This window comes from Sebastes fasciatus, chromosome 10 (assembly GCF_043250625.1).
Source record: "Sebastes fasciatus isolate fSebFas1 chromosome 10, fSebFas1.pri, whole genome shotgun sequence".
Classification (NCBI taxonomy): domain Eukaryota; kingdom Metazoa; phylum Chordata; class Actinopteri; order Perciformes; family Sebastidae; genus Sebastes; species Sebastes fasciatus.
The window spans coordinates 33053488-33078229 of record NC_133804.1 but is presented as its reverse complement, the minus strand read 5'-3'; the positions used below and the strand labels follow the sequence as shown (position 1 = coordinate 33078229).

Genomic DNA, 24742 nt, shown 5'->3' with positions numbered 1-24742 from the left:
TCTAAAGTCTGAAAACAGAGCCATGAGGAGGAGCAGAAGTCTAGTTATCTCTCAGAACACTTGAATTACAATATGCTGAAAGGTTATTATGGGATTTTTGCCCAATGATGCCAAAAAATATTCTGCCTACTGCAGCTTTAAGTAAATGTTTTTTTTAAAAATAGAAATTCAACTGAAAAAGGAGGGAAAAAAGATCCAACTATTGAAAAATACAGTGGTGTTTTATTTGCAAATTAAAAAGCACCGACAATATTAGTTACACTGTAAAAATTATTGACAACAATTACAAATCTTTATCATACAGTCCAGGAGATTAGTACCATCATTGCTGTTATGTGTTATCACTTAATACTTTATATGGAGAGAACCTGTGTACAATAGTTGGCAGTGAGAGGAATGAGAGGAAACAATCTTAGCGACACGCCCTCCGCACGGTGCGAGTAACCCAAAACTCCCCTCAGCACAGCACTGGCGTTTCACACTACGGGAATGGGCCGATGGAGAGAGCGTAAAACCCAAACACATTCAATAATTTAGGTCTTACCGAGGGGGCTGCGTTATTATGTACATTACAAAGTCAGGAAATAAAAAGGACCAACATGTGCATTGTTATTACATCAGAACATTGTACAAAACTATTGCAATAAGAGCAGCTTTTTGTTATCTATGCTTGACATCTAGTTGCAGTGGTAACACCTCGACGTCCGTGTGGTCTCACTGGGCATACTGTTGTTGGTTTGCCTGGCAACTTTTAAACGGGTTTTTCCCAGAGACAGCTTTTTTTTTTTTATATCCTCCCCAAACTTAAAAAAATCATCTAATATAATGAAATGAAAAACAAAAGACAAAATATACAGTTCTGACAAGAAAAAATAAAGTCCGATGCTGAAAAACAGATTTGAAATCTTGTTCTGTACACTATTTCTGACCAGAGTGTTTAATTAAAACATACAGTAGCTAGCTTATGATCTTTTCTTTCTTCACAGATTGTAGTAGGATCCATTGTGTGTTAGTGTGCTTTCCAGTAACCTGTATGTTCAGACTCGATGTTCACTTAAATATTGTGCTTTCAACATCTATCCTACTGTTCCCGCTCGAGCCGACGGAACGTGGTCGCGGAACTGTTTAAACAAAAACCTTTAAATCTTTCTGTACATCCGGCCGCCTACGTGAGAAAAACGGGAGCTAAGATGTTTAGTTTTGGTACATTCTATAATAATGCATTGCCGTCAGCGTTATAGAAACGTTAAAAACGGAGAAAAAGAAAACTTAAAAACAAAAAGAACCCCTCAGAAGTCCACGTGGTAATATTTTGATGTCCTGGCACTTGTAAATGTGATAACTAGATTCTACCAAAGCCTATCGAGGAAGGCTACAACATGCAGCCTGAGTCAAGACTCCAGATGTCCCGTTCTCCATCTCTCACAAACACTTATTTTATGTCAAAGGCATGGTGCCACCAATATCTCTCTCTTGTCAATCATCCATTTGAGTCACTCATAGCTGGAGACACAGGTGATGCTCATCTCGTCCACCTGTTTCCACCAGAGCTGTGAAAACTGCTCGTTTTTTTTCCTTCCTTTGATTTTCATGATGAAGTTCATGCGAAGACAACAAAGGTCTGATTAAGGAGAGCGGGGATGTGATTATCAAGGTCCCTCCTGTGCACCTCCTGTGAGCCTTTCCTTCTTCTGCAGGACACAGCAGATGCCGGCGTTTAGGGGGGGCGTCTGTCTGTGGTCCTAGTTTGTCCTGCAGGGGAGTAACAGCAGGGAGCGCTATCAGCTGCTCAAAGCAACTCTTCTTTGCTCATCATCCACCGTTCACTTGAGAAGATCACAGTTAAGTTTTGAGTTCTGGTTGGGCGTCCCCGTCCTCACACTTGGATATATTTCAGTCGCTTTCAAAACTATGTGGGATCTTCCAACATTTCCAGGCCGCTCGGGCCAGAGTCCCCCGGCTGCGGGGTGGAGTTCAGTGTGTGGAGCTGTGGACTCCCCAGCTGTGGTGCTGCTACCTGGTGTGGACCAGCTCTTCTCGGAGCCAGCTGGGCAGCGGCTGACCCATCCTGTAGAGCAGCTTGGACAGCTCGATGTTGTGATCCCGATAGTACTCCCTGAGGAAGCCCTGGGACTGAAGGAGACAATGACGTGATCAACAAATAGGTCAAATATTAACAGATGGTAACATGTAAAGGTCTGATGGATGCTCATACCTCAGGGTCCATGTCAGGGTACCTGCGTCCTTTACTCTTTCCCAAACACTTGGTCTTTCCTCCCTCCAGCAGCTGACACCAGAAGCCTTTCTTAGGGTCGAACCTGTTCATAGTAGAGACATAAAAGAAGGTATTACGAACAACAGAATACTTCATTTAGAGTTCAAATCTGTTACCAATCACAACCTTCATATAGTCACAGCTAAAAAACAACAACTACACAATTATCGAGAGTTATTTTCTGTTCATTTTATGCCTTTATAAGACAGCGCCAGTAGAGAGATGACAGGAAACGGGGATGTTGAGATTCGTGGTTGGCATCTTTATCCCTAAAGCCACGTTTATACTCCCAAACGGACGCGTACATGGACTGTCCACTCGGAGAACACGTTCCACACATGCGCAGTAGATCACTACAATACCACTTGTGGCATAGTGTCTGTGCGGACAGGTCCGCGTGGTCAAGACATATTGACATGGACATCTGCACAGAGCCTCTGCGTGCACCCTCTGATGACGAAATTTACATCACACGGACCCCAGCGGTACCTCACGTACGTGGAAGATATAAGTTCTTTTTACGTCTCAAAAATGTTCTAAAGAGAAGTCAGTTTGTAAAACAAAACAAGATTCCTGCCAGACGAATGAATAAAATGAGATCTCACATATCTGCCTCGTGTCATTTGCTGAACACCTGGAACCAGACGCATGTGGTGAAAAGTGACCAACAACAGCGCCGCTTCCCAGCGTTGGACGCTTGGTGGGCTGTCACTAGACACAAGGCACTCGGCACCTGACGAAGGCTTTCCCTCCGTGGGTCTGCTGCTCTCAGCTTTCAAACCGGAAACAACATGGCGGCTCGTTTGGAAACTGTCTTCTCTTGTATCATGAAAACAGTTCATGTGTTTCTGAAAACATTTGAGGCGAGAAATAAGCCATTACTGAATCTCTCTTTATTTTGGATCCACAACGTTTATTTTAAAAGATTCTCTGGAGTTTTGAGAAGCAGCGAGTCGCGTCAGACGCCCGTGATTTACATAAAGTAGACTTGCCCTCAACTTTATGCAAATGAGGAGTCGCGCTGCCACACTACCACAATGCATTGCACGGCTGCTTACATAGACAATGAATGGGAAGCGTGGAAAGGACGGAGCCTGTGGGCATGTACCATAAAGCTATAAATGTATCTGTAAAGTCATTTGTGAACACGACAGTTGAAGAAATGATACAGCGAGTGATTTAAAGTGCAGGAAGGTCGAGACTCACGCTAGGATCTTGTGGTAGTTGATGACGTTGACCAGGGCCAGATACTTCTGGATTTTATCCATGATTGCAGCAGGCTCAGTCTTCAGCATCTGTCCATCCAACACCAACAACTGGGCGAGACACACAAACAGTACCAAACGTCACATCATTATTACAATCATTTTACACATTTAAATGTAGTTTTTATTCCCACAACGGCGACCTGGAAACCTCAAGTCTGAATTAAATGATGATAAATAGACTTTTACAACTCTTTTAGTAGAGCTTGTTTCTCTGACTGTCCCTAAAGGCCAGCTGGATTTAACACACTGCCCGGGAGAACTGTGCAAAAGAGAAAAAGAAAAAAAATACCTGCCAGCCACCCATAAAGTTTGATTTACACAGAAGGGAAAGTTCTCACATCCCGACTTGAGCTAACTTGTCTGGTTAGCGCATGCTGCCCACCACTATGTGCACGAACACACCCACGGTACCTGGCTGGAGTGGTAGAAGTTGAGCCAGCGCTCCAGGTGGATGGCGTACCAGCCCGGCACCAGACAGCGATTCTGGAGGACCCGTAGTTTGACCGGAGCGTCGTGGCCCGCGGTGATGACGTTGTGGAAGGAGTATTTCAACGCCACCGGGTCATCGTGGGCTCTTTGGTGCTGTATAGGCAGACAGAGAAGGGAGAAGGACAATAAATCTAAAATGTTTCAGACAGAGGGTGAATACAGGTTTATTCAGGCAGACAGAATGAGGAAAACATGTAAACATGTTCTAGTAGAAACACAAAATACAAGTATGAACCTGAAAATGAGCACAATATGGGACCTTTAACAGTATTTATAAAGCACTTAAACCTGCTTTAACCTTTAACACACGGCACATTATGAGTCTGGTTTAGGGGGTTGCCTGTGACCGACCTGGTACCAAGAGTAAGCTCTGTCTGCCGGGTTGATGAGGATGGTGACGATCTTGGCTTTGGGAAGGAGAGCTGCAGCCCTCTGAGCCGCCACCTCAGAGTCAAAGTAGTTGGCACTCTTCTCAAAGTAGTAGTCTGAACTGGTGTTGGAGGGCAGCGGGAAGTACTCCATATACCTAAACACACACGAGAAACACAAAACGTGTTACGGGCAGCAGCCACACAGTTGATCTGGTCCTATTTGCTCTCCGTAGATAAGGATAATTTCTCTGCACGCTGTGTGGGTGATCGGCCATGTGCAACAGCTTGTCACCTCGCATACAGAAAAACCCATCTAGCGGCACGTACAATGTTAATATTTGGGCAGCCCACTCACATAAATATCAAGCCTGCCAACTAAATAGTGTGTGTTGGACTCTTTGTGCTGTGATGCATGAAGCGTCTCATTGATGCAGCTTTTTAAATCAATTAAACCTACAGCAGAAAACTCAAAACTATGACTTTCTAACCAATCAGGTGGTTGCTGGTCTTGCTCTCAGGAATTTCACTAATGAGTGTATTTGTTGTTGTTGTTTTTGTGGGGTCTTGGCATCATTTGCATTTTGATTCTTGATTTCATTTGCATTAAACAGAAACAGCTCAACCATCTTGGGGTTTGAAATTTAATGAGAAAGTCTGAACTCTAATGTTTTTAACCGTTCTTTCATGTTTTTGTAACTTTAAATGTTTTGCACAATAATTCAGCCGCATTCCTACTGAGATTCAGAAGTCTGCTGTAGATTTACTGCTGCATAAGAGCTTCACTCCCTCAAGTCAGAATAATGAGTCTGAGCTCACAACACATGACCAACTGAACTCAACAAAAATGGCAAGTAAAACAACAAGTAAAACAACAAGTAAAACTACAAGTAAAACTACAAGTAAAACTACAAGTAAAACAACAAGTAAACACCCAAACCAAAGGTAATAATGCACATAAAATCCTGAAGTGCGGGGGGGGGGGAGGGACAACTGTAGATTCTTTGTTTTTCACATTAAACTCTGTGAAATTAAAGTTGAGTTCGACCAAAGCACACTTGAGTAACGACGTAACGACGCCAGTTTATGTGAGTTTTATTTTGTTTCTGTCCAGTTTGAATGAAGTGTTTTACGAGACTCCGCTACGTACAGCTGATCTCAACATAAACAACAATACACGTGGATGATGGAGCAAGCTGAACGGAGAGGGGGGAGTGGAGGTCTGCGCTCTCCGAGTGCCCCCCCCACACACATGCACAAGCACCGCCGCATCGTAACTACTTCCCAGACACAGAGCGGAGAGAGGACCTCAACTCAACAACGCTACCTCATGACCAGTAACCGCGGCAGTGCTACTGCAGGGCTGTGTTTTCTCTTCCATTCTCCAGGAAGGAAACGTGCAACGACGGCGACGCGCTTTGAGTTCAGGCTGGTGCACGCCAAGGGTAGAGTACGAGCAGGGAGGCAGGGAGGCATCTGATTGGTTCTTTCCAAGCGGACCGTGAGGCAGTGATTGGTAGACGTTTTTACAGGATTACAGCAGCTACAGATGACGGCTCTTTTCCGGTCCTTTTTCAGAGCTCATCAGTAATGGATCAATGTCGGGGTGTAAAGACCATTTCAACCAATAGAACAGATAGTGTCTACTGGAGAACATCGTCAACCCTGCCTTTCATTATACAATATCATGTGTGTTTTATTAACACAATATATATTTTTCATTTTTAAATATCATGTTTATCGTCAATACCGGTATATCCTGACACCGCTATTTCTGAACATGTATCTGGTTGAATGTGGTTCAAACCACAGACGGAGGAGCGTCTGTGAGGTTGCTCACCAGTCGATGCCTCTGTGGTAGTTGTGCCCATTGAAGAACTGGATCTCCTCAAAGGTCTCCTTGCTGGGGTAGTTACTGGTCAGGTCAGGGTGCATGCCAAGAAACAAGTAGAGCGCCGTCGTCCCTGAGAGGCCAAAGAGAGAAAGAACAGAGGAAAAGGGGAAGAAAAGAGTTTTAAGTAGAGTTCTTACTAGAGTTTATATCCTGTTACAGTAACAACTTAAAAACAAATCACAATCTACTATCTCTGATTTTCAAAGTAAAAATCTAAACCTCATTCAGAACACGACCCGACTGATCGGCTCTGAACTGAATGATGAACTGGTGTTTTAACCGTTTCCTGATTCCTCCTGTAGGGGGAGTCGAAGCACCGCGTCTCACCTGTCTTCTGAGGCCCGATGACGAGCAGTTTGGGGAAGCGGTCACATGTTTTCTCTTTGGACCAGATGTCCTTGTGCCTTTTGTCCTCACAAGGATCCTGTAGCCACAAAAAAAGATAAACAATCCTTTGTGTTTTAAAGCGTGATTCCTACAGAACAGATATGTCAATTTAACGATACCAAGAGGAAAGCAGGTTAACCTTCAGGCACTACAGTTAATAAAAGGAGAAGCATTTAATAAAACATGTTGGGATGGGTGACTACATTGCTCTCCATTGATCGATAAAACAACGTGTGACTCATGGAAAGGACTCCAGCTATTCCTGTTTAATGTCATGTTTGAAGTGTGTTTCGTACAGCATCGTCTGTGTGTCGTTGTTGCAGCATTTCATTACTGAAAGCTGTCAAAAAGATCACTTGATTTTAATATGTAATAAATGTATAAATAAATGATATTGTCATCACCTGCCAGAGTGGATCTCTCTCGGAGGGGAACAGGCTGAAGTACTTCTGAGCGAGCTGGATGGGAGGCAGCGTCTGCATCTTCAGGTTGGTCCACGTCTGGAGGAACATCACCAGGCTCTTAAAGGTGTACAGGCCCAGCCGGTCGTTCCCGTAGTTGGACAGATGAGTCATGAAGATACTGATCTGTGAATGGGAAGAGAATGATTTATTATTAAGGAGGAAGAAGGTAAACTCAATATGATGATATTATTATTATTGATATGTGCTGTATTAATTTAGCTTGAGCTGAAACAATTAGTGGATTCATTTGATTTGTCAACTGACAGAAAAAGACAAATATTTAATTGTTCTGGCTTCTAAAATGTGAGAATTTTATTTATCATTTATGACACATACAGATGATATATGATGTGCTTTATATTATCTTTGTTTTTTCCCCGTTGGTCCGATTAAACAAGTAATTGGAAGACTTCACATTGAGCTCTAGGACGGGGGTTACCAACCTGACGACCCCCGACTAAGTGACATATATTATGGGTATTTCATATTATATTAAATGCATAATAATATCAGCACTGATCAACTGATAATCTGTACAATTAACTCAAATAATGAACGCATTAACTGCAGGACGTTTGTGTAAAACGAACGATTTAGGTGAATTTTAAAGCAGATTATTTCCTGTGAATATTACATCAGATGAGTTTTTCATGAACTTTTAACCCCGTGCCCTTATCCTGTGTATATCTTAAATAATAATCAAAACTTTAAAAATGAATGAAATGCTGAGATACAGGCCAACTATATTTATATATATATATATGTATATATATATATATATATATATATATATATATTTTTTTTTTTTATATATATATATATATATATATATATATATATATATATTTTTTTTTTATATATATATATATATATATATATATATATATATATATATATATATATATATTTATTTATCATTATTTATTTTAAATGCTGTTTTACACCCCTTAAAATCAAGAAGGCCTTGCGACCCCGATTGAAGCTTTGGCCGATCCCTAGTGGGTGTCGGGACCCCCAGGTTGGGGACAAGCGCTCTAAGCAATTATAATTAATATTTTCTGCTATATTCTGACATAAACACTGAATTGATTTAGAGATTAACTGTCTCCTCAGCATTAGGGAGCGCAACTGTTAAAGGTTGATTTGTTTTAAGTCTGTCTTAAAAGAATAGTTTGATGCTCATACCTGTTCTTGTGGATTTTGTCGCCTATCGCTGACATTAAATTGCTTTTTAAAAACTGATCTACAGGAGCCAGTATGAACGGGAGGAAGGATTACAGCAAGCAATGAAAATGCTTAAACTAAGGCCCTGTTCAGACCTGGTATTGACATGCGTCCTCAGTGATTGGATCACAAGTGGACAGCTTTAAGTACAGGTGTGAACGCACTCAAGACGCATTGAGATCGGATCTTTCAGATCACATTCAGATCACATTCAGAGGTGGTCTGGGCCACATATGACCACATTCTTTTAGCAGTGTGTAGTGAATGCGTCCTGGACCACATTAAGGACCGCCTACTCATCTGATGTCCAGTTTGGATCTGCGGGATCACAGCAATTATACCAGTTCACGAATATGTAGGATATCACTACTGACATTCATGTAATATTACGCCTCAACAGCTGCTATATTAGCCGTTAGTTTACTACGTGTTTATTTGCATATAGAAGTGAGATCGGATCACAAGTGGTCACTGAAGATACATGTGGAGGCGCGTTCTAATGCCAGGTGTGAACAGACGTACTTAAAGCTGTCCACTTGTGATCGGATCACTGAGGACGCATGTTAATACCAGGTCTGAACAGGGCCAAAGGCTGCTTATATGCCATAGTTTGGTTTTAAACGGATGAATAAAATCATCTGCAGACTGTGCGGGGTGACATTTCCTGCAGATATATATTGTAATAAAAATAACCTTTTTTTATCATCTCAAAACCAAACATGCTGACGAACGCGGCTCTAATAAAAGAAGCTTTCACAGTGGTGTAAAAAGAGAAATGATGCAGACATCACTGCGTGACTCACTGACGAGTCATTGTCGTTTATATTTCAATTTACACCACCAGCGGCTCGATGGGTTTCCGAGCGAGAGAGACAAAAGCTGTGCCGTGTGAATGTGTTATTAGACTCACAGGGTTCAGCAAAACGGTGAGGAAGAGTTCTCCTCCGTTGATGAGCTTGTCCAGTTCGTTGGGACTGCCTGGGTAGTCTTTATAGAAGATGGTGTGTGTGAAAAGACCGCACGTCTGCCTGGGCAGCACCTGTGAGATAAACAAGCACAAAGTTACCAAAAGAACGACACACACACACATTAAAAGGAAATGCATTCACACAAATAAGCGCACACATCATCAGCCCTCCGCTGAGAGCGGAGCTGTCAGTACTCCAGGCGGTTACCCCACACATTGTTTGCTCTCAATAACATTCGTATTATGCAGCTCATCTAGCCAAAGCAAACCCCCTTATTCACTCCCGAGTCTATATGGAAATTCATGGAAATGCGGTTTACAGTTTGGAGTGTCAGGGGAACTGAATATCAATCATCAGTAAGCAGTGGAGACTGTCCATTCAGACTGCGGCGCTATCTGAAGGACGGGAGAGGAGCTCTGAGACCACACGGGCTGACTGAATGCCAACACTACAAAGGAACCGGACGGAGAGGCTGCACGGTTTCCCATCAGCGCTGAAGGTCAAACCCGGGAGAAGAAACAGATAAGATTTTTCCTCTTCTTCTTTTGAAACCTCTTCAATGTAATCTATTCAACTTTAATTCTGCTCTCATAACTCTATTATTCAGCACTACGGCCGGCGCTGTGAAGTTGAACAGAGTGCAGTTCTTTTTGAAGTGTTGACATTTCAGCGATCGGTTGTGTGCAGAGCGCTCGCCACGCCGTTGCCAAAGATGTCGGTCTTCGTTACGGTGCCGAGGCCGGCTGGGCGGCACGACTCAGACAGGTGTCTCACGCAAGACTGGTTCACTTGACTACACCGTCGTCTCACGCTCCGTAGAAGATAGGGATGTCACGATACCAGAAAGCTAGTAGTCGATACCAATACCAGGGAATTTCCACAATTTTCGATACCAAATTCGATACCACGGTAAAACAAAAATAAAAAAACAATAAATCCCATGTGACGTGTACATGTGTCTATATACACTCACCGGCCACTTTATGAGGTACAAGGTGTACCTCATAAAGTGACCGGTGCTAGTACCGGGCGGTCTTCTGCTGCTGTAGCCCATCTGCTTCAAGGTTGGACGTGTTGTGCGTTCAGAGATGGTATTCTGCATACCTTGGTTGTAACGAGTGGTTATTTGAGTTACTGTTGCCTTCCTATCATCTCCAACCACTCTGCCCATTCTCCTCTGACCTCTGACATCAACAAGGCATTTCCGTCCACACAACTGCCGCTCACTGGATATGTTCTCTTGTTCGGACCATTCTCTGTAAACCCTAGAGATGGTTGTGTGTGAAAATCCCAGTAGATCAGCAGTTTTTTTAAATACTCAGACCAGGCCGTCTGGCACCAACAACCATGCCACGTTCAAAATCACTTAAATCCCCTTTCTTCCCCATTCTGATGCTCGGTTTGAACTTCAGCAAGTTGTCTTCAACACCTCTAGATGCCTAAATGCATTGAGTTACTGCTATGTGATTGGCTGATTAGCTATTTGTGTTAACAAGCAATTGAACAGGTGTGCCTAATAAAGTGGCCAGTGTATATCCTCAGATTGCAGTAGTTTAAATTCACTGACATGGTGACATTTACTGTGTAAGGACTACCAAGGGTGGGACAAAGTCATTGTTTTGTAAGTCACAAGTCCCAACTCAGGTCTCGAGTCCTAAACAAGCCATATGCTATCTTCTGCATCAAATGTAACGTCATTTTAACAGCAGAGTAACTGGATCCAACTGGTGCTCAGTAACGTAACGTCAGTTCTTCATGGTTTTCTCCTGAAACTTGATTGGATGCTGCTGGATTGGTTCAAACTAAGTGGATCTGGGGAGTTAAGTGTAAGATAATCAAATGCAAGTCCCAAAAACATTCACCGGAAATACAGAGTCCAGAGTTCAATAAAAAAACGCCACTTTTCAGAGATTTGGCAATAAGCAACAAAAGATAGAAATTTCTTCAGTTCAGTTTATTCCCCACACGAGTGAATCCTCTTCTCAAACATAAAGGATCTCTGCATCTCTGGATCTCGCTGCTGCATGGCGATGTGTGTGTGTGAGCGGAGGACAGAAGCAGCTGCATTTGGCGCTTGGCGGGTGTTAATTTCAGACCCTGCAGGCATCGTACGGTGCCGTCGGTACTGTAGAAAACGAGTACAGTCACCTTTTTAGAATTTTGGCATCGACTTGGTACCGAAGTATCGGTTCTCGTGACATCCCTAGAAGAATACAACAACATACAAGAATACGGCCCAGCTAAGACTAATGAGATGATCGCCTCGGTGATGTACGGTAAATGAAAATAGGATTTCTGTTCTGAGTATCTTTGGGGACGAGACTTAAGAAATGCAGAGGCGGAGATGCAGGATGGAGAAAGTAGCTGCTGGCCATGAGAGAAAAGAAGGAGGTGGAGATGGAGAGATAATTAATAAATGAAGGATAGCATATGTAAATAGAGAAAGATAATTATTAGCTGAAAAGTTAATGGATGTAGAAAAAGATAAGTGGAGAAAAAAGCACCAGGCCGGAGGTAACAAGATAATGACGGCCTTCTGGATGTGCGTGATGGTGAAGTGGTCTTACGCTAATGCCGCTGTGGATGAAACCTCGTCGGAAGCGGGCGGGCTTCAGGTGCGGGTACTCCTCCGTGCTGGTCACCTTGATGCCCCACACCTTCTTCCAGGCGTCGTACAGCTGCATGTGCACGGGGTAGACGCCGGAGTGGTGGGGCGCCACCGCGTAGCCCATGTTAGTGGGAATCCCGTGCTCCTAGGAGGGAAGAAAATACACGAGTGAGAGAATGAAAAAGGCTCGTCAACCCGTCATGTTCCCAAGATACTAAAGCTATAGTATAATCCTTAAGATTTTCATAACCCTATTTTTGATAGTATTTATGGTCAGCATATTTTCCGCCATTTAATGCATTCAGTAATTATCTCTCTACGTAGTAGTGTTTTCTGGTAGAGGCGGCGGAGTCCACCACTCCTGATCTGGATTCATATTCCCACGAGGGATTCACAGGAAAACGATGCATGCGTGTGATCCAGCACATTCCCTCACCGATTACTGTTTGCTCTCTTCCAGTCATATCAGAGCTGCATTATGGTAAATGGACTCCCATTTATAAAGCGCCTTTCTAGTCTTCCGACCGCTCAAAGCGCTTTACACTACATGTTCAACATTCATACACTGATTGCAGAGGCTGCCATGCAAGATACCTGGCCTCCTCCTCTAATCCAAATACTCATTCACACGCCGACAGTACGACCTTCGGGAGCAACTTGGGGTTCAGTATCTTGCTCAAGGACACTTCGACATGTCGACCGGAGGAGCCGGAGATCGATCCACCGACCTTCCAATCGGTGGGCGACCGCCTCATGCAGGCGAAATACAAGGTGAACAAAATACCAATCGGCTCGTTGGAGATGAGTCAGGCTGCGCAGAATCAATCACCGGCGATGCACGCCGGTTGGATTTGTGTCCGACAGTGGATCATTTTTGCGAGGGAGTAATGGAAGAAGAAGAAGAAGAAGGAGCCGCCACAGGGAGCGGTTAGACAGCACATCACCAACCTGAGCAAAGCTAACAAACTCCACCGTGTCCTCCTGTTGTTTGGAAAACTTCAGCATGAAATCTGATCGCAGTTAGAATTATTTTTGACTGGGAATTAAAACAATTTGTTTGGCTGCACTGCGAAGAGATAAAAACCAGTTGCTCTTCCTGTATTTCCTGACAAAGTAGTAGTGTTAAACCACGCTTGCTGTTGCCTTGGTAACCACAGGTTTTTGCCAAACAACAACCAGCACTGAAATCTTACTGATCACAACTTTAAAAAGGCATCAACACCTTTCCTAACATTCAAACAAAGAAGATGGGATAAAGGCGTTCACCCGACGCTGTGACCTGACCTTCGCCCCCCCGCCCCCACGTGACTCACCATGGCAAATTTCTTATTGAGCAACATCTGCTCGGCCAGCACGGACTGGTTGTGGAATAGATGGGGCTGCATGTGGCTCCACATGTGAGGGAACCACCAGAACTCCTTCACGTAGGAAAGCAGCAGGTCGTCTCCCAGGTCCTCCTCATCGGATCCTGGACGTGACGGTGATGGTGATGGTGATGGAGAGGGAGGGAGGGAGAGAGAGAGATGGAGGGATGTTAACAGAAAAAAACAAAGGGGGTGATGGGTGAAAAGGAAATTGAGGAGATAAAAAATGGACAATGACAAAGAAGAGGCAGAGGTGGAATGGGGTCGGAGAGGAAATGAAAGTCAGAGAGACAAAAAGGAGAAGTTCAAATATTAGAGCGAAGCATGTGGGAGATTAACGGGGGCAGAAGAGATAAAGTCAGGCCATGAAGGAGAAGAAGAGGAGGAGAGAAATCAAAATGAAACATAGAAGTGTCTCTTTTAGGGTTAGCACAAGTTCTCATCTCTGCAACTTACCGGCGTGAAAGAATTTCCCTGAGAAGCCCAGATTGAAGGTGAAGTTGGGCACATGGGTGCGCAGCTCCCTTTGTGTCTCCAGCAGGGCCTGGACCGGTGGGAGGAAAGGAGAGTGAGTCAATATACTGGTGCACGAGTGCATTAATGAGGAAACCGTGAACAAGCCAGGCGCACACGCGTGCCCACACATACATATTTCATTCTGCGAGTTTCTTTCGGTAAACATCCAACAACCACTCCCGGTTGCCTCACTCCTCTCTCCTTCATTCTGTTTGATATTTCTCTCTCCTCTGATTCAGGTGTTTGATTCATTTGATCTCCACGCTGGATGAGACTCCCAGCGCACACACACACACACACACACACACACCCTCTCTGGCGTTCACAGATTTCTCCGTCTTGTCAGGGTGTGATTCGTTCCTAAAAGCTCGCTGTTGCGCTTGCCAGTGAAGCGGCTTGATGCTTCCTCCATATTTTTTTTTTTTCTCATACCCTCTGCCGCCAACATGTGAGGGGGGTCTGTTCTGCTCTGAGGGGACGCGAGCGAGGAGCTTTTTCAACATTCTTTGTATGTCTCTGGGCCCCTGAAATATTCATTGCTGTGGAGCTTCTGTGACAGTGTGAGCAGTGGGGCCTGTCAGCTTTGAGCGGCCTACTGGGACGAACACATTCAAAAGGAGAAGAGGAGCGAGAAGACGAGGTTCTCTGCGTGACTGGCAGAGGGTTGCCCGTGCTACGTGTGAGGCAAGTTTTTAAGATTTTAGCAAAAAAGGGGGTGTTGAAAACACTGATGAATACAGAAGTGGGTTTGTGATAAAGTTTTTCCACTCACCTTTACGTCAGGCACCTTCATGCGTGTGCCCTCTTTGCCCACAAAGATGTCATCTATATCCACCAGGACGTAGCGCTCCAGGGACAGCGAGAGCCTCTTCCCGGTCAGAAAGGCCACGGCGTCCACAAACACCAGCTTGTGCAACCAGAACACCAAGTTGTTGCCGAACAGGACCCTCTGGATGCCGTCGTGGAGCCCCAGGTCCTGCACCACCGACGGGAGCAGAGCGGCGTTCTGCCCCATCGACGCGACGCTCTCGGCCGATTGGGTCTTGGCCAGCAACACGGGCTCGTACGTCGAGTGGTTGGACTGGAAGACGGTCCAGTCGTCCCCGGGGAGGGGACCTGGCAGGGGCTGACCGGATCGAGTGATGAAGAGCAGGGGAGACTTGGGGTTGACGGTGCAGTCCTTCAGACCCAAGTTAGAGTGCAGGAAGAGGGGGAAGCCTTTCAGCTGTGCACTGAGCAGACTGTTTTCATTGGCCTGATGGACAGAGAGACAGACAAGAGAGAAATCACACAGATTCATCATACAGCAGAGTGATGAAGACGGAAACGCATTGGATATAATTCCCCAATCATGTGTGAAATAAGGATTGTCAGGCCTACTCAGACGTGAAGGCATGAGGCAGCTTCTACCTGCTATGCTCAATCTGCTGTGCTCCGAGACTGCAGTCAAAATGAATAACCTCCCGCTGTGTCCTCTAACATTCAAAGACTGAGGGTTCACTGATTATTCATTGAAATTTCTCCTCCGTAATGTGTCATTCTCCGATTCTCTCACATCTCTACCGCCCAGATTCACAAGTCCTACTTTCTCCTGCACTTTTTTTTTTACTTAAGACTCACTTAAATTTCACCACTATTCGTAAAAAAAAAATCCAATAACAACATATCAAATATTCTTTAAAAGGGACTGTTAGTAAGAATCAGAAATGTCTTGTTAACAGCGACACCTGTGGCCGTTAAGTCAACCAAAGTCAGCGTCCTGTTGCTCGCGCTTGTGCTCGCTCTACATAGACATGAACGAGCATCGCTCAACACAGTGAGGCGACACACGTCAGCTAAAAGCACAATATCACTCTATATTTCAGCTGCTTGGCAGTAATGTTAGCTGACCAGATGAAGGTCTCTCCATGAATCAATGCTGATCCTAGTGTTGGCTTTTCCTGCTTCAGCCTCCCGACCGCGGCCGGAGGGAACAGGGGAGACGCCGGAGTTTTGGTCAGAGACGATAACGTTTCTCTCTGCGGAGCCCCGCCACTTCACAAGACAAGGGAAACCTCTGTTGGTCTGGAGGAGCACACCTGTCTGTACTCGGCCATCAGGCAGGAGGATGATGATGAGTTTGGTTGTAATGAGATGATCCTGTCCACCAGAGGCTGCCATTTTGACAGCATGAGAGAATTCACAACAGCATGTTTTTCTTTAGTGTATAATCACCTGAGAGATACCACTCGTTGTGTTTTCGTTAACTTAGAATGAGTCCTTTATATCTACATAGGGGCTGCGTGCAAAATGTAAAAAAATGACGTCTTTTCTAACCACTTCTCCTCGACCTCGATGGAAAACGTCACGAGGTCAAGACAAGATGAGAAGGAGAATTCAGAAGGATTTAGGAGAAGTCAACCGTGGTGTTCAGAGAATCCGGCTGCTCTTTCACTAGAAGCTCCGTCATTATGACGCGACGGCGGCGGATGTTAGTGACGCGGGTCTGCCGTGGAAAAACCACAATGTTCTGAAGATGGACTACAAAAGGCGTCGCTTTAAATGCTGCCGGCCGCAAAGAATTGTGGGATGTCATTCTCTCTTTCCCTTTAGTAAAGGATGCTCCAGTGTATCCTTCACTAAAGGAGATAATAAAGGAAGCATTGAAGCTCCTTTCCTTAGCATTTGGAGAATCTGATCAGCTCTCATCACGGCTGAAACTGAGACACTACTGGGTCATTTCACTCCGTTAGGAAGCTTCCTAAGGGACAATCGACCGCAACCAGGGAGCGGGTCCTCTTCACGGAGCCGGCAGCCATGTTTCTACAGTAGCCCAGAACGGACAAACCAAACACTGGCTCTAGAGAGGGACACTTGCGTTCTCACGTTTTCTCGCTGGCCACCGTAGTTCTCTTACACGCTTGGCACACAGGAGAAGTTTCAGTTGGTTGTAATCTGGAACCTCACTGCTCGATGCCGCCAGATCCTCCACACTGCACCTTTAATCTTTCTGGTTTGTTGACACATTATAATTGAAAAATCAACCAATTTAATTGAAGGTATTTTGCCCCCGGAGAGTTCTAACTCTAACTCTAACAAACTGTTGTGAAACTCCAATAACAGAAACCCAAATAGAAAGAGTCGAGCACAGATAGAGAGCTTATTGAAAATCTGTTAACCGACCCTGCCTTTAATCATAAACACTGTACATAACATAAACAATATCTTTTTAATATGTATACTTTAAATTTAGTATTAAAGAATTGTGACTAAAGGCAACATTTAACAGTTGCAAAACGTGCTTATATTAAAATATATTATCGGGCAACACTGTTTTAAATGAACTCAAAAATATCTTCTGCAGTTTTGTTTTGAAATATCTTGTTACTTATAAACAAACATGTCGATATAGATATTTGTATTAAGCCTAAATGAGGCACTAGATATTAGTTGTGTTCTACTGCAAACCGTTTGGTTGGGAGCAGCAGCGACGATGTGTGTCCAGGTCATTGGGATGCACGCCCTCGCTCCACCTCCTCCTCTCCCAATAGCTGGAAAATCCCACCAGGCTTTGGTCTCTAACCTTCACCTACACCGTCTAACATCACTGCACCACCATCCATGCCTCCACATCTCTTTCTATATTCTTTCCATGGCTCAGAGATGGTGATTAGAACTATAAGACCTGAAAACAGGCCTCGGGCAAACAGGCTCAGCCAGGGATTACTGAGAGAGAGCGAGAAGGAGAGAGAGAGAGAGTAAGAGAGACATATAAAGAGGTACAGAAGCTGCTGACTTTAGAGAAACTATAAAACAAAAGGGGAGAAAACAAGAAAAGAGAAAACAAGAGACTGGGCAAGAGGAGCAGATAGCAGAATAAAGGAAAACAAGAAATAGATAGAACATGAGAGAAACGGGACTGAGTGATACTGAACCAGGCAGGTCTTTCCAACCCTGTGAATCCCATCTCCTAAGAGACGGTGGAGCCAGATGGACAGGGCAGAAGGTGTGAGAGAGAAGAGGGAGGGAGGGAGGGATGGAGGGAGGGAGGAAGGGAGGGAGTGTGGTGCTGTCCTAACCTTGAAGAAGCCAATGATGCCCACTCCATATTCCACACAGTATTTGTCCAGCAGCTCTCGGTTCCAGGCGTCCAAGTTAACATACTTGAGAATGTTCTCGTAAATCACCAGTGTGAAACGGCCTCTCTCTTTGTCCGTCAGCGTGGGCATGTCCCCTTTACCGGGAGAGATCTCCGTCCGGTACCTGAAGCGGCCAGACTCCAGGATGGCCACGATCTCCTGACCAAGTTGAGAATACTGGCTCTCCACAAACACCAGAACCACAGGATCTGTCCTGGCCCCTCCGGGATCCACCCCGGGGCCCCCCGAGACGCCCCGCAGAGGCAGCAGCCGGGACGGAGTGACCCTCGGGTCGTCGGAGTCGGCGGACGCCCCCTCGGCCCCGGACACGCCCCCTCCCGACGGCTCCAACTCCCGCTTGACGCCATAGAGGAAGTACGCGGAGATGAAGACGCTGACGGTGCAGAAGATGAAGAGGAGGAGGAGGGAGGTCTGCAGGGGGAGGAGACGGACCAGCCGACGGAGGCGCGTCACGCATCCCAGCATCGTCTCGCAGCCACACCGCTCCGCCCCAGCAGCCCAGGGACAGTCTCTCTCTCGGGTTGCGGGTAGAAAAAACAGCGAGCGTGGGAATCGCTCAAGACGAAGTCAGTCTCGTTATCGAGCTAAACACGAACGGCGTCAAGGTAGCGGCTGCGGCAGCTACTGGAGAAAGAAATGAGACGGTCTCACGTAGGCTCTCCCTCATATTGCAGCGCTGCTTATGTCACCATGGCAGAGAAATAGGGGGCCTTGGACCGCTGGTACACACTTGTGCCTCAGAGGGAGGGCTGGCAGGCCGAGTCACTGGTGGAGAAAGATGATGGAAGACTCCATCACCTGTCCATCATGCGAACCCGCCAACCATGTCCCGGTTAGATTCCGCTCCGCTCTTTTGATTGGAGAATGATCTCTTGAGAAAAGCAATGTCACGCAGGTCATCTCAGCAGCACCATTCCCTCGGGAACGCAATCTCCTCACCTAGAGAGAAAACACAGAAGAAAGACAGAAGAGAAACGTCAGAATGTTTGAAAGCAAAGCTCCTATAGAACAAAACCACATATTGCTTTCTTTTGTTGTGTGGGTTTAGCCGTGTGTGGGAGATGTGTGTGTATAACTGCCAGCGCCAACACTCCAAAAGTTCACTCCAAAAGTAGTCCTTGCATTCACCTACACAAAGTAAGAGCTGCCAATTTCCCCCCTACACACACACACACACACACTCCTAACCCCGGTGTGCGCACACACACAAAAATCGCTCGCTCACGCAGCCTCCACACAATCAATAGGCAGAATGTGAGTGACAACAAAGCCTCGAGGCGAGCCAATTCTCAATTCAGTCCAGTAGCACGGTGTGACTGCATACAAGTGAAGCCATCACCCGCGGGGACACTCGCCTTCTTTTTTCTCCTCAACTCCTCTAGACGGTTTATCGAGACCAAAATGGAGTGCAAGGAGAAAAGAAGGGAGGAAAAGCAAGCTGATGGAAGGGAAACGATCCAAGAGCAGAGGAGTGGATGACAGTGACAGACAGACCTGGCAACACTAGGATCCATTACTCCGGGAGAAACCCCCCCCCACCCTTATATCACACTCGATATACATCCTCACACCCTCTGCAGACCCATCATAATATACCAGCTCCAAAGTCAATCTCCATCAAAGCCGGGTGAGAAGAGTACAAGATGCAGCATGAGAAGGGTGTGAGCCAGTCACTTACGGAAACATCGTTTCTCCATTTAGAGGCCTGGTGGAGAAAAGGAGACGGAGCGTCGTTACCTTTGCATAGAAAATGCTCCGTCCATTAAGTTGGAGAGCGATCGAGGTGCACACACACACACACACACACACACACACACACACACACACACACACACACACACACACACACACACACACACACACACACACACACACACACACACACACACACACACACACACACACACACACACACACACACACACACACACACACACACACACACACACACACACACACACACACACACACACACACACACACACACTCTAACACAAGCCTTTATAAAAACCCTAGATACCACATTAGAGTCGAGTACTCTCAACCCAAAGACATTAAACAGTGACCACCAAACCCATCAAGACTCATCAGACACAAATCAGACATAAAATGGATTTGATAATGCCATCAAAGGGTTTATTAGTAACACTATAAACCCGAGGTTTAATTAAAGGTGAGTAACATTAAAAATACAAGAATGGCCATACGATGCCGAGCGGTAGTGAGTCCTATGGGCTGCAATCATCCGTCTGACAGCAGAACAATCATCCGTCTGATAGCGTTACAGTCAAAGACATTATTGAGTTTTCTTAAAAGGAGATAAACTTCAGATCATTCCTGAATACCATATTTTGTGTAGCGATGCACCGATACCAATACCAGTATCGGGTATCAGGTCCGATACTGTGCTCATGTACTCGTACTCGCAAAATGTCTCCGATACAACGGCACCGATATCACTTTACGGTGGTGCGCCCGACCCCGCTAGGCCGGGATCCCACCTCAGCCAGCGCGTGCCGGCCTTCACTTTCATTGCGCCACGGGGTTTTGCTTGCACCCTCTGACTCGCGCGTCAGTAGACTCCTTGGTCCGTGTTTCAATACGGGTCGGGTGGGTTGCTGACATCGCCGCAGAACCCTGGCGCCTTATACGTGGGACGAGCCCCGCCCTGGGGGCACGACGCGGTTGTGGCACACTGAGGACAGTCCGCCCCGGTTGACAGTCGCACCGGGAGCAGGCGGCCCCGTCCCTCCTCGGCGGGGAGAGAGGGCGCAGCGAGCACTTTGTCCACGGCCACGGGACCTTCGCAGAATTCTCTAAAGATAATCCTGTGATTATTGAAGTTATGGTTCATGTAAACACAGTGTTACTTTGGGAAGCGAAGCATTATTATTATCATTATGTCTGCTGTTGGTGATGTACCACTTGGTGCTCTGAGTAGCACCATTTTGTCAAATTGTCTCCAAGAGGGAAAAAGGTTGTTGACCGGTGCTTTAATGTAATCAAGGTCAACGTTCTGGCGAGCAGCTCCGCCCCCTCCGGCCTTCCAGCTAAGCTTAACAGGACCGCCTCAAATCTCCCTACGAGTGCAGTGAAAGAAATCACACTTTTCTCTATGAGACGCGTCCAAGTTTGGTCTTTACGGTGGAGGCAGAGTCTAATGTAAAGAGAGGCCGTGAAGGAACGGTGGGCGTTCAGAGAATGTATCTCAGCAGAGCAGACAAAAACCAACAGCCCCGGTCGCTGGAAGATCCTCCCCGGTACTTTTGTTTGTTCATTTCTGAGGGAGCCAGGGTTCGTGTCATGGCATATCAAAGTATGATTAACCACAGGAAGTGACTGCTGCTGGGGACAGTGAAGCAGAAGACAAAGACGGCGGAGACGACTTTTAACATGACACAGAGGCCAAGCTCTTTTGGGAAAAGTTTGGCAACAAATAAAAACAAAAAATGTAATTAAATTAAAATGTTCTCATCACGAAATCCTGGTTATGAGGTCTCGGCTCATAACCAGACTCTCTTTGTAATTTTTTTGAAATAAATTGATTAGTCTTTAAAATGTCTGGAAATATTGAAAAAAACACCCATCACAAGTTTCCAAACTATTTGGTTTCTTCAACCAATAGTCAAAAAATCTAATTTATTCAATTGAAACAATTGATCACATGTCGATCAATGGGGCTCTGCGGATTTTTCTAATAAACAAAGTTTGTGTTTACAGTTGGCGTTTCTCACCAAAGTCTCTGACATGTAACAGAATGCATTTCCTTCCTCAAAAAACATTTTCAAAACCGCAAATGTTGTTTTTTTAACATTGCACAACCTGCATTGTTTATTGTTTACTCGCTGGCAGTCTTCTTCTTCTTCTTCTTCACTGCCTTCCCTCGTGCATTGCTGCATTTCTTTGCACACCTCCACATCAGTGGAACGCTGTGAAACCATCCCAACATGATAACGTCGCCCTTGTGCACATGCATGAGACGTGTTGTATATTGATAAAGGAAAAGATTTCAGACACGTATCCGCCCCCCCCCCCTCCTCCAGCTCCACCCTTTAAGAAAAAGGCAATCTTTAAGTCATTTCCTGTTAATCATTAATCAGAATGAAGACACGTTATCTCCGTCTGCAGGGAGAGACGATGAGCTCCGCCGTGACTTTAATGACACTGTTGACGAGGCTTTGGGAGAAGATTAAATGGTGACACAACACAAACAGAGCAGAGGCACAGACAAACCGCACTTCTTGGCCTATATCGCAGCAGCGATGACCGCCTCCCAATGTTGACCTTCAGACTGAGATACAGAGAGCTACAAGCAAAGGAAGGAAAGAAGAGAGAGAGAAGGTGACAGCCTGAGAGGGGGAGGAAGAGAGAGAGCAGCTGACACCAATAGAGGGGAAGCTCAAGGCCTGGTTGAGTGTGAAACTCCAGCTTTGAGATCGGGCCGGCTAAACAAGAGAGTACAATACATTAGACTATAATGGAGATGAGGATATAGCACCGACTAAAGAGAATAATGGCTAATGGATCTCAAATGTCTCACCTAATGTGTCTTCTACTCTCTGTGCCATGTATACCTTAGAAGGAATGCCAAGATGCAACCGCAAACATCTACCGTCCTCCAAAATAATTGATGCAAAAATGTGGAGGAAGAAAAAGAGAGCATGAATATTTCATGTTGAGCTGATGAGGTATCGCCAGCAGACGTATACGGAAGGTAAAGAGCAGCCAAAAAAGGTGCGTAGAGTGTTTCAGTCTGCCAAACTGTGTCTTAACTCATGCATAAAAAAAGGGAGGAGAGGCAGACGGAGACTAATGCGTATCTGATAGCCAACCTTTTCATTCTCAAAGATGGAAAGAGCTCAGACTGAATATGAGCTCAGTATTTGCACACGTGGACTAAAAAGTCTGGAGGTGGCAGACGGACCAATAAGAGGGAAAAAAGAGCAGCAAAGGGAGACAACAGCAGACACGATGATCGACTACCAAACCTTGAGAGAAAATGAGCGAGAGGTTCCGCCCTAAGGCCACCATCAATCGCAAAGGCTTCCAAAACAATTAAAATAGTCCCCTCGTTATTTTATAGCAGCTGAAAGATGGCGACAGAATGAAGTGGAAGGCATAAACAATAGCAGGTGACGGCCGAGAGGACGGGCTAATGCTTTTCTCCTCGGGGTGGGTGGTCACTAAAACCTGCTCCCTCTACATCATGGGAAGCAGGCCAGGAGCATACTGCTAGATTAATGAGACACGATGAGGAACAGGGGGACGGAGGCCTGGTCCTCAGCTGTAACAACTCTCTGGATAAACAGCGCTAAGGTCGGCCATATGTAGCCTCACACGTCCTGTTCACGCATCCCCACCCTCCCTCCCTCCCCCCCTGACACTGCTGTTGCACTTCTTTTAAAGTGTGAATAAGAGCGAGCGTCCCAGGGCTCGTGAGGAGACTCAGTACATTAACACGGTCAGCCAGAGTCGGACTAGCCGTGGGTGATCCCTTCCACAAATAAACTTTTTAAAGGAGAGCTGGACCCTCGGAGCCCCTCAGGACCCAACAGTACCCCCCTCTCGCTCCCCCGATCCGTCCCCTCGCCGCTGACTGACAGAAATAAACGATGACCCTCTGTTGTTCAATCACCACAGGCCTTAGCAACCGCACGCTCTCCATGGAAACGCCGGAGTTACGTTGTGTTCACAGGCATGGAAACTGCAAAAAGGAAATAGAGAGGGAGGGCGGCAATCCATAGGACGCTCTTCAAAAGACGACTGTTGTCGTCACTTTTTCTGCCTTTGACCGCGTATCGATGTGCCGCGGCGGTGGCTCGGTCACCGCGGAGAGCGACCCCCAGAGACTCATTAGAAGAATCCAAATTATCTCACGACAGAAAGCACGTGTGTTTTTGTTTGCATTTATTCCTGAACAAATATTTGCTGAGCTTTTGTGCAAACACTCAGGGGCCCTCACAAAAAAACACAAAAACAAACTGACCGGTTTGAATTGTACAGCGGGGCACGGGCCAAGGTTAAGAGTGGGTAAGAATGACGCCAGTGTAATCCCTAATCTGTAATCCTGTTAATCTCGACACTGCAAACAGTACCAAATGTGCTTATGCCAGCTCTGTTACTGTGCGAGATGCCTTGAAGGGATTAAGAAACGAGACACAATGAAGAGCGATGAAGGCGAGGGTTGAACATTGTATTGAGAGAGAGAGAGAGAGAGAGAGATGGGTCGAACTGCGACGCATCTTCACTCCTCGCTTTGTTAGAAAACGGTGCAAGAAGACCACTGTGTTGGAATTCTCCACCACAAGCAGAAAGAAGCAAAGCTAAAGCAAATTTCTGTATTTGCATTCAGCCTCCTACCCTTTCTTGCCAGAGATTAAACTTCAAAAAGGCACAAATTTTCATATTTCTTTTGAAGCACATCTAAAAGCAACAAACATGAGAGCAGCAAGGACTCGCCTCCTCAAAGAGGTTACATTTAAAAAAGCTGCACAGTCGCAGGTTGGGTTCCCCCCCCCCTCCTTTCCTTAAGCCAGCCTTGGCATTCATCAATATAGAATCAATCAATCTGAAATTTGAATTCCATTTTATGCATCCATTGTGGCTGCTGCTGCGATTAAAGGCTTAAGGCCGTGAAACAGCGTGGAACAGCGGCGCCGTATTTCCACTCCGGCTCCGGCTCCAGCCTCCCACCCTTCAGCCAATCTGAATGCACAAGCAGGCGGCTTCATTTTAGCTGCAAACATTTACACCGACACTTCCCTCTTCCCTCCGTCTC

At 45.7% G+C, this 24742-nt stretch overlaps 1 protein-coding gene across 1 annotated transcript in view; it reads right to left on the bottom strand.

The window, feature by feature from the left end:
• Positions 1–202: 202 nt before the first annotated feature.
• The window catches only part of ndst1b (N-deacetylase/N-sulfotransferase (heparan glucosaminyl) 1b), a 51384-nt gene continuing 26844 nt past the window's right edge, over positions 203–24742 (bottom strand). Inside the window, exons 2-15 of the mRNA XM_074647505.1 lie at positions 17884–18903; positions 14598–15080; positions 13766–13853; positions 13259–13413; positions 11905–12090; positions 9280–9408; positions 7086–7268; positions 6622–6718; positions 6241–6364; positions 4384–4558; positions 3955–4125; positions 3482–3591; positions 2216–2318; positions 203–2133 (exon numbers count right to left, since the gene is read on the bottom strand). Coding sequence (XP_074503606.1) covers positions 2014–2133; positions 2216–2318; positions 3482–3591; positions 3955–4125; positions 4384–4558; positions 6241–6364; positions 6622–6718; positions 7086–7268; positions 9280–9408; positions 11905–12090; positions 13259–13413; positions 13766–13853; positions 14598–15080; positions 17884–18429 — 2670 coding nt within the window. The 5' untranslated portion in view covers positions 18430–18903 and the 3' untranslated portion in view covers positions 203–2013. The remainder of the gene's footprint in view (positions 2134–2215; positions 2319–3481; positions 3592–3954; positions 4126–4383; positions 4559–6240; positions 6365–6621; positions 6719–7085; positions 7269–9279; positions 9409–11904; positions 12091–13258; positions 13414–13765; positions 13854–14597; positions 15081–17883; positions 18904–24742) is intronic.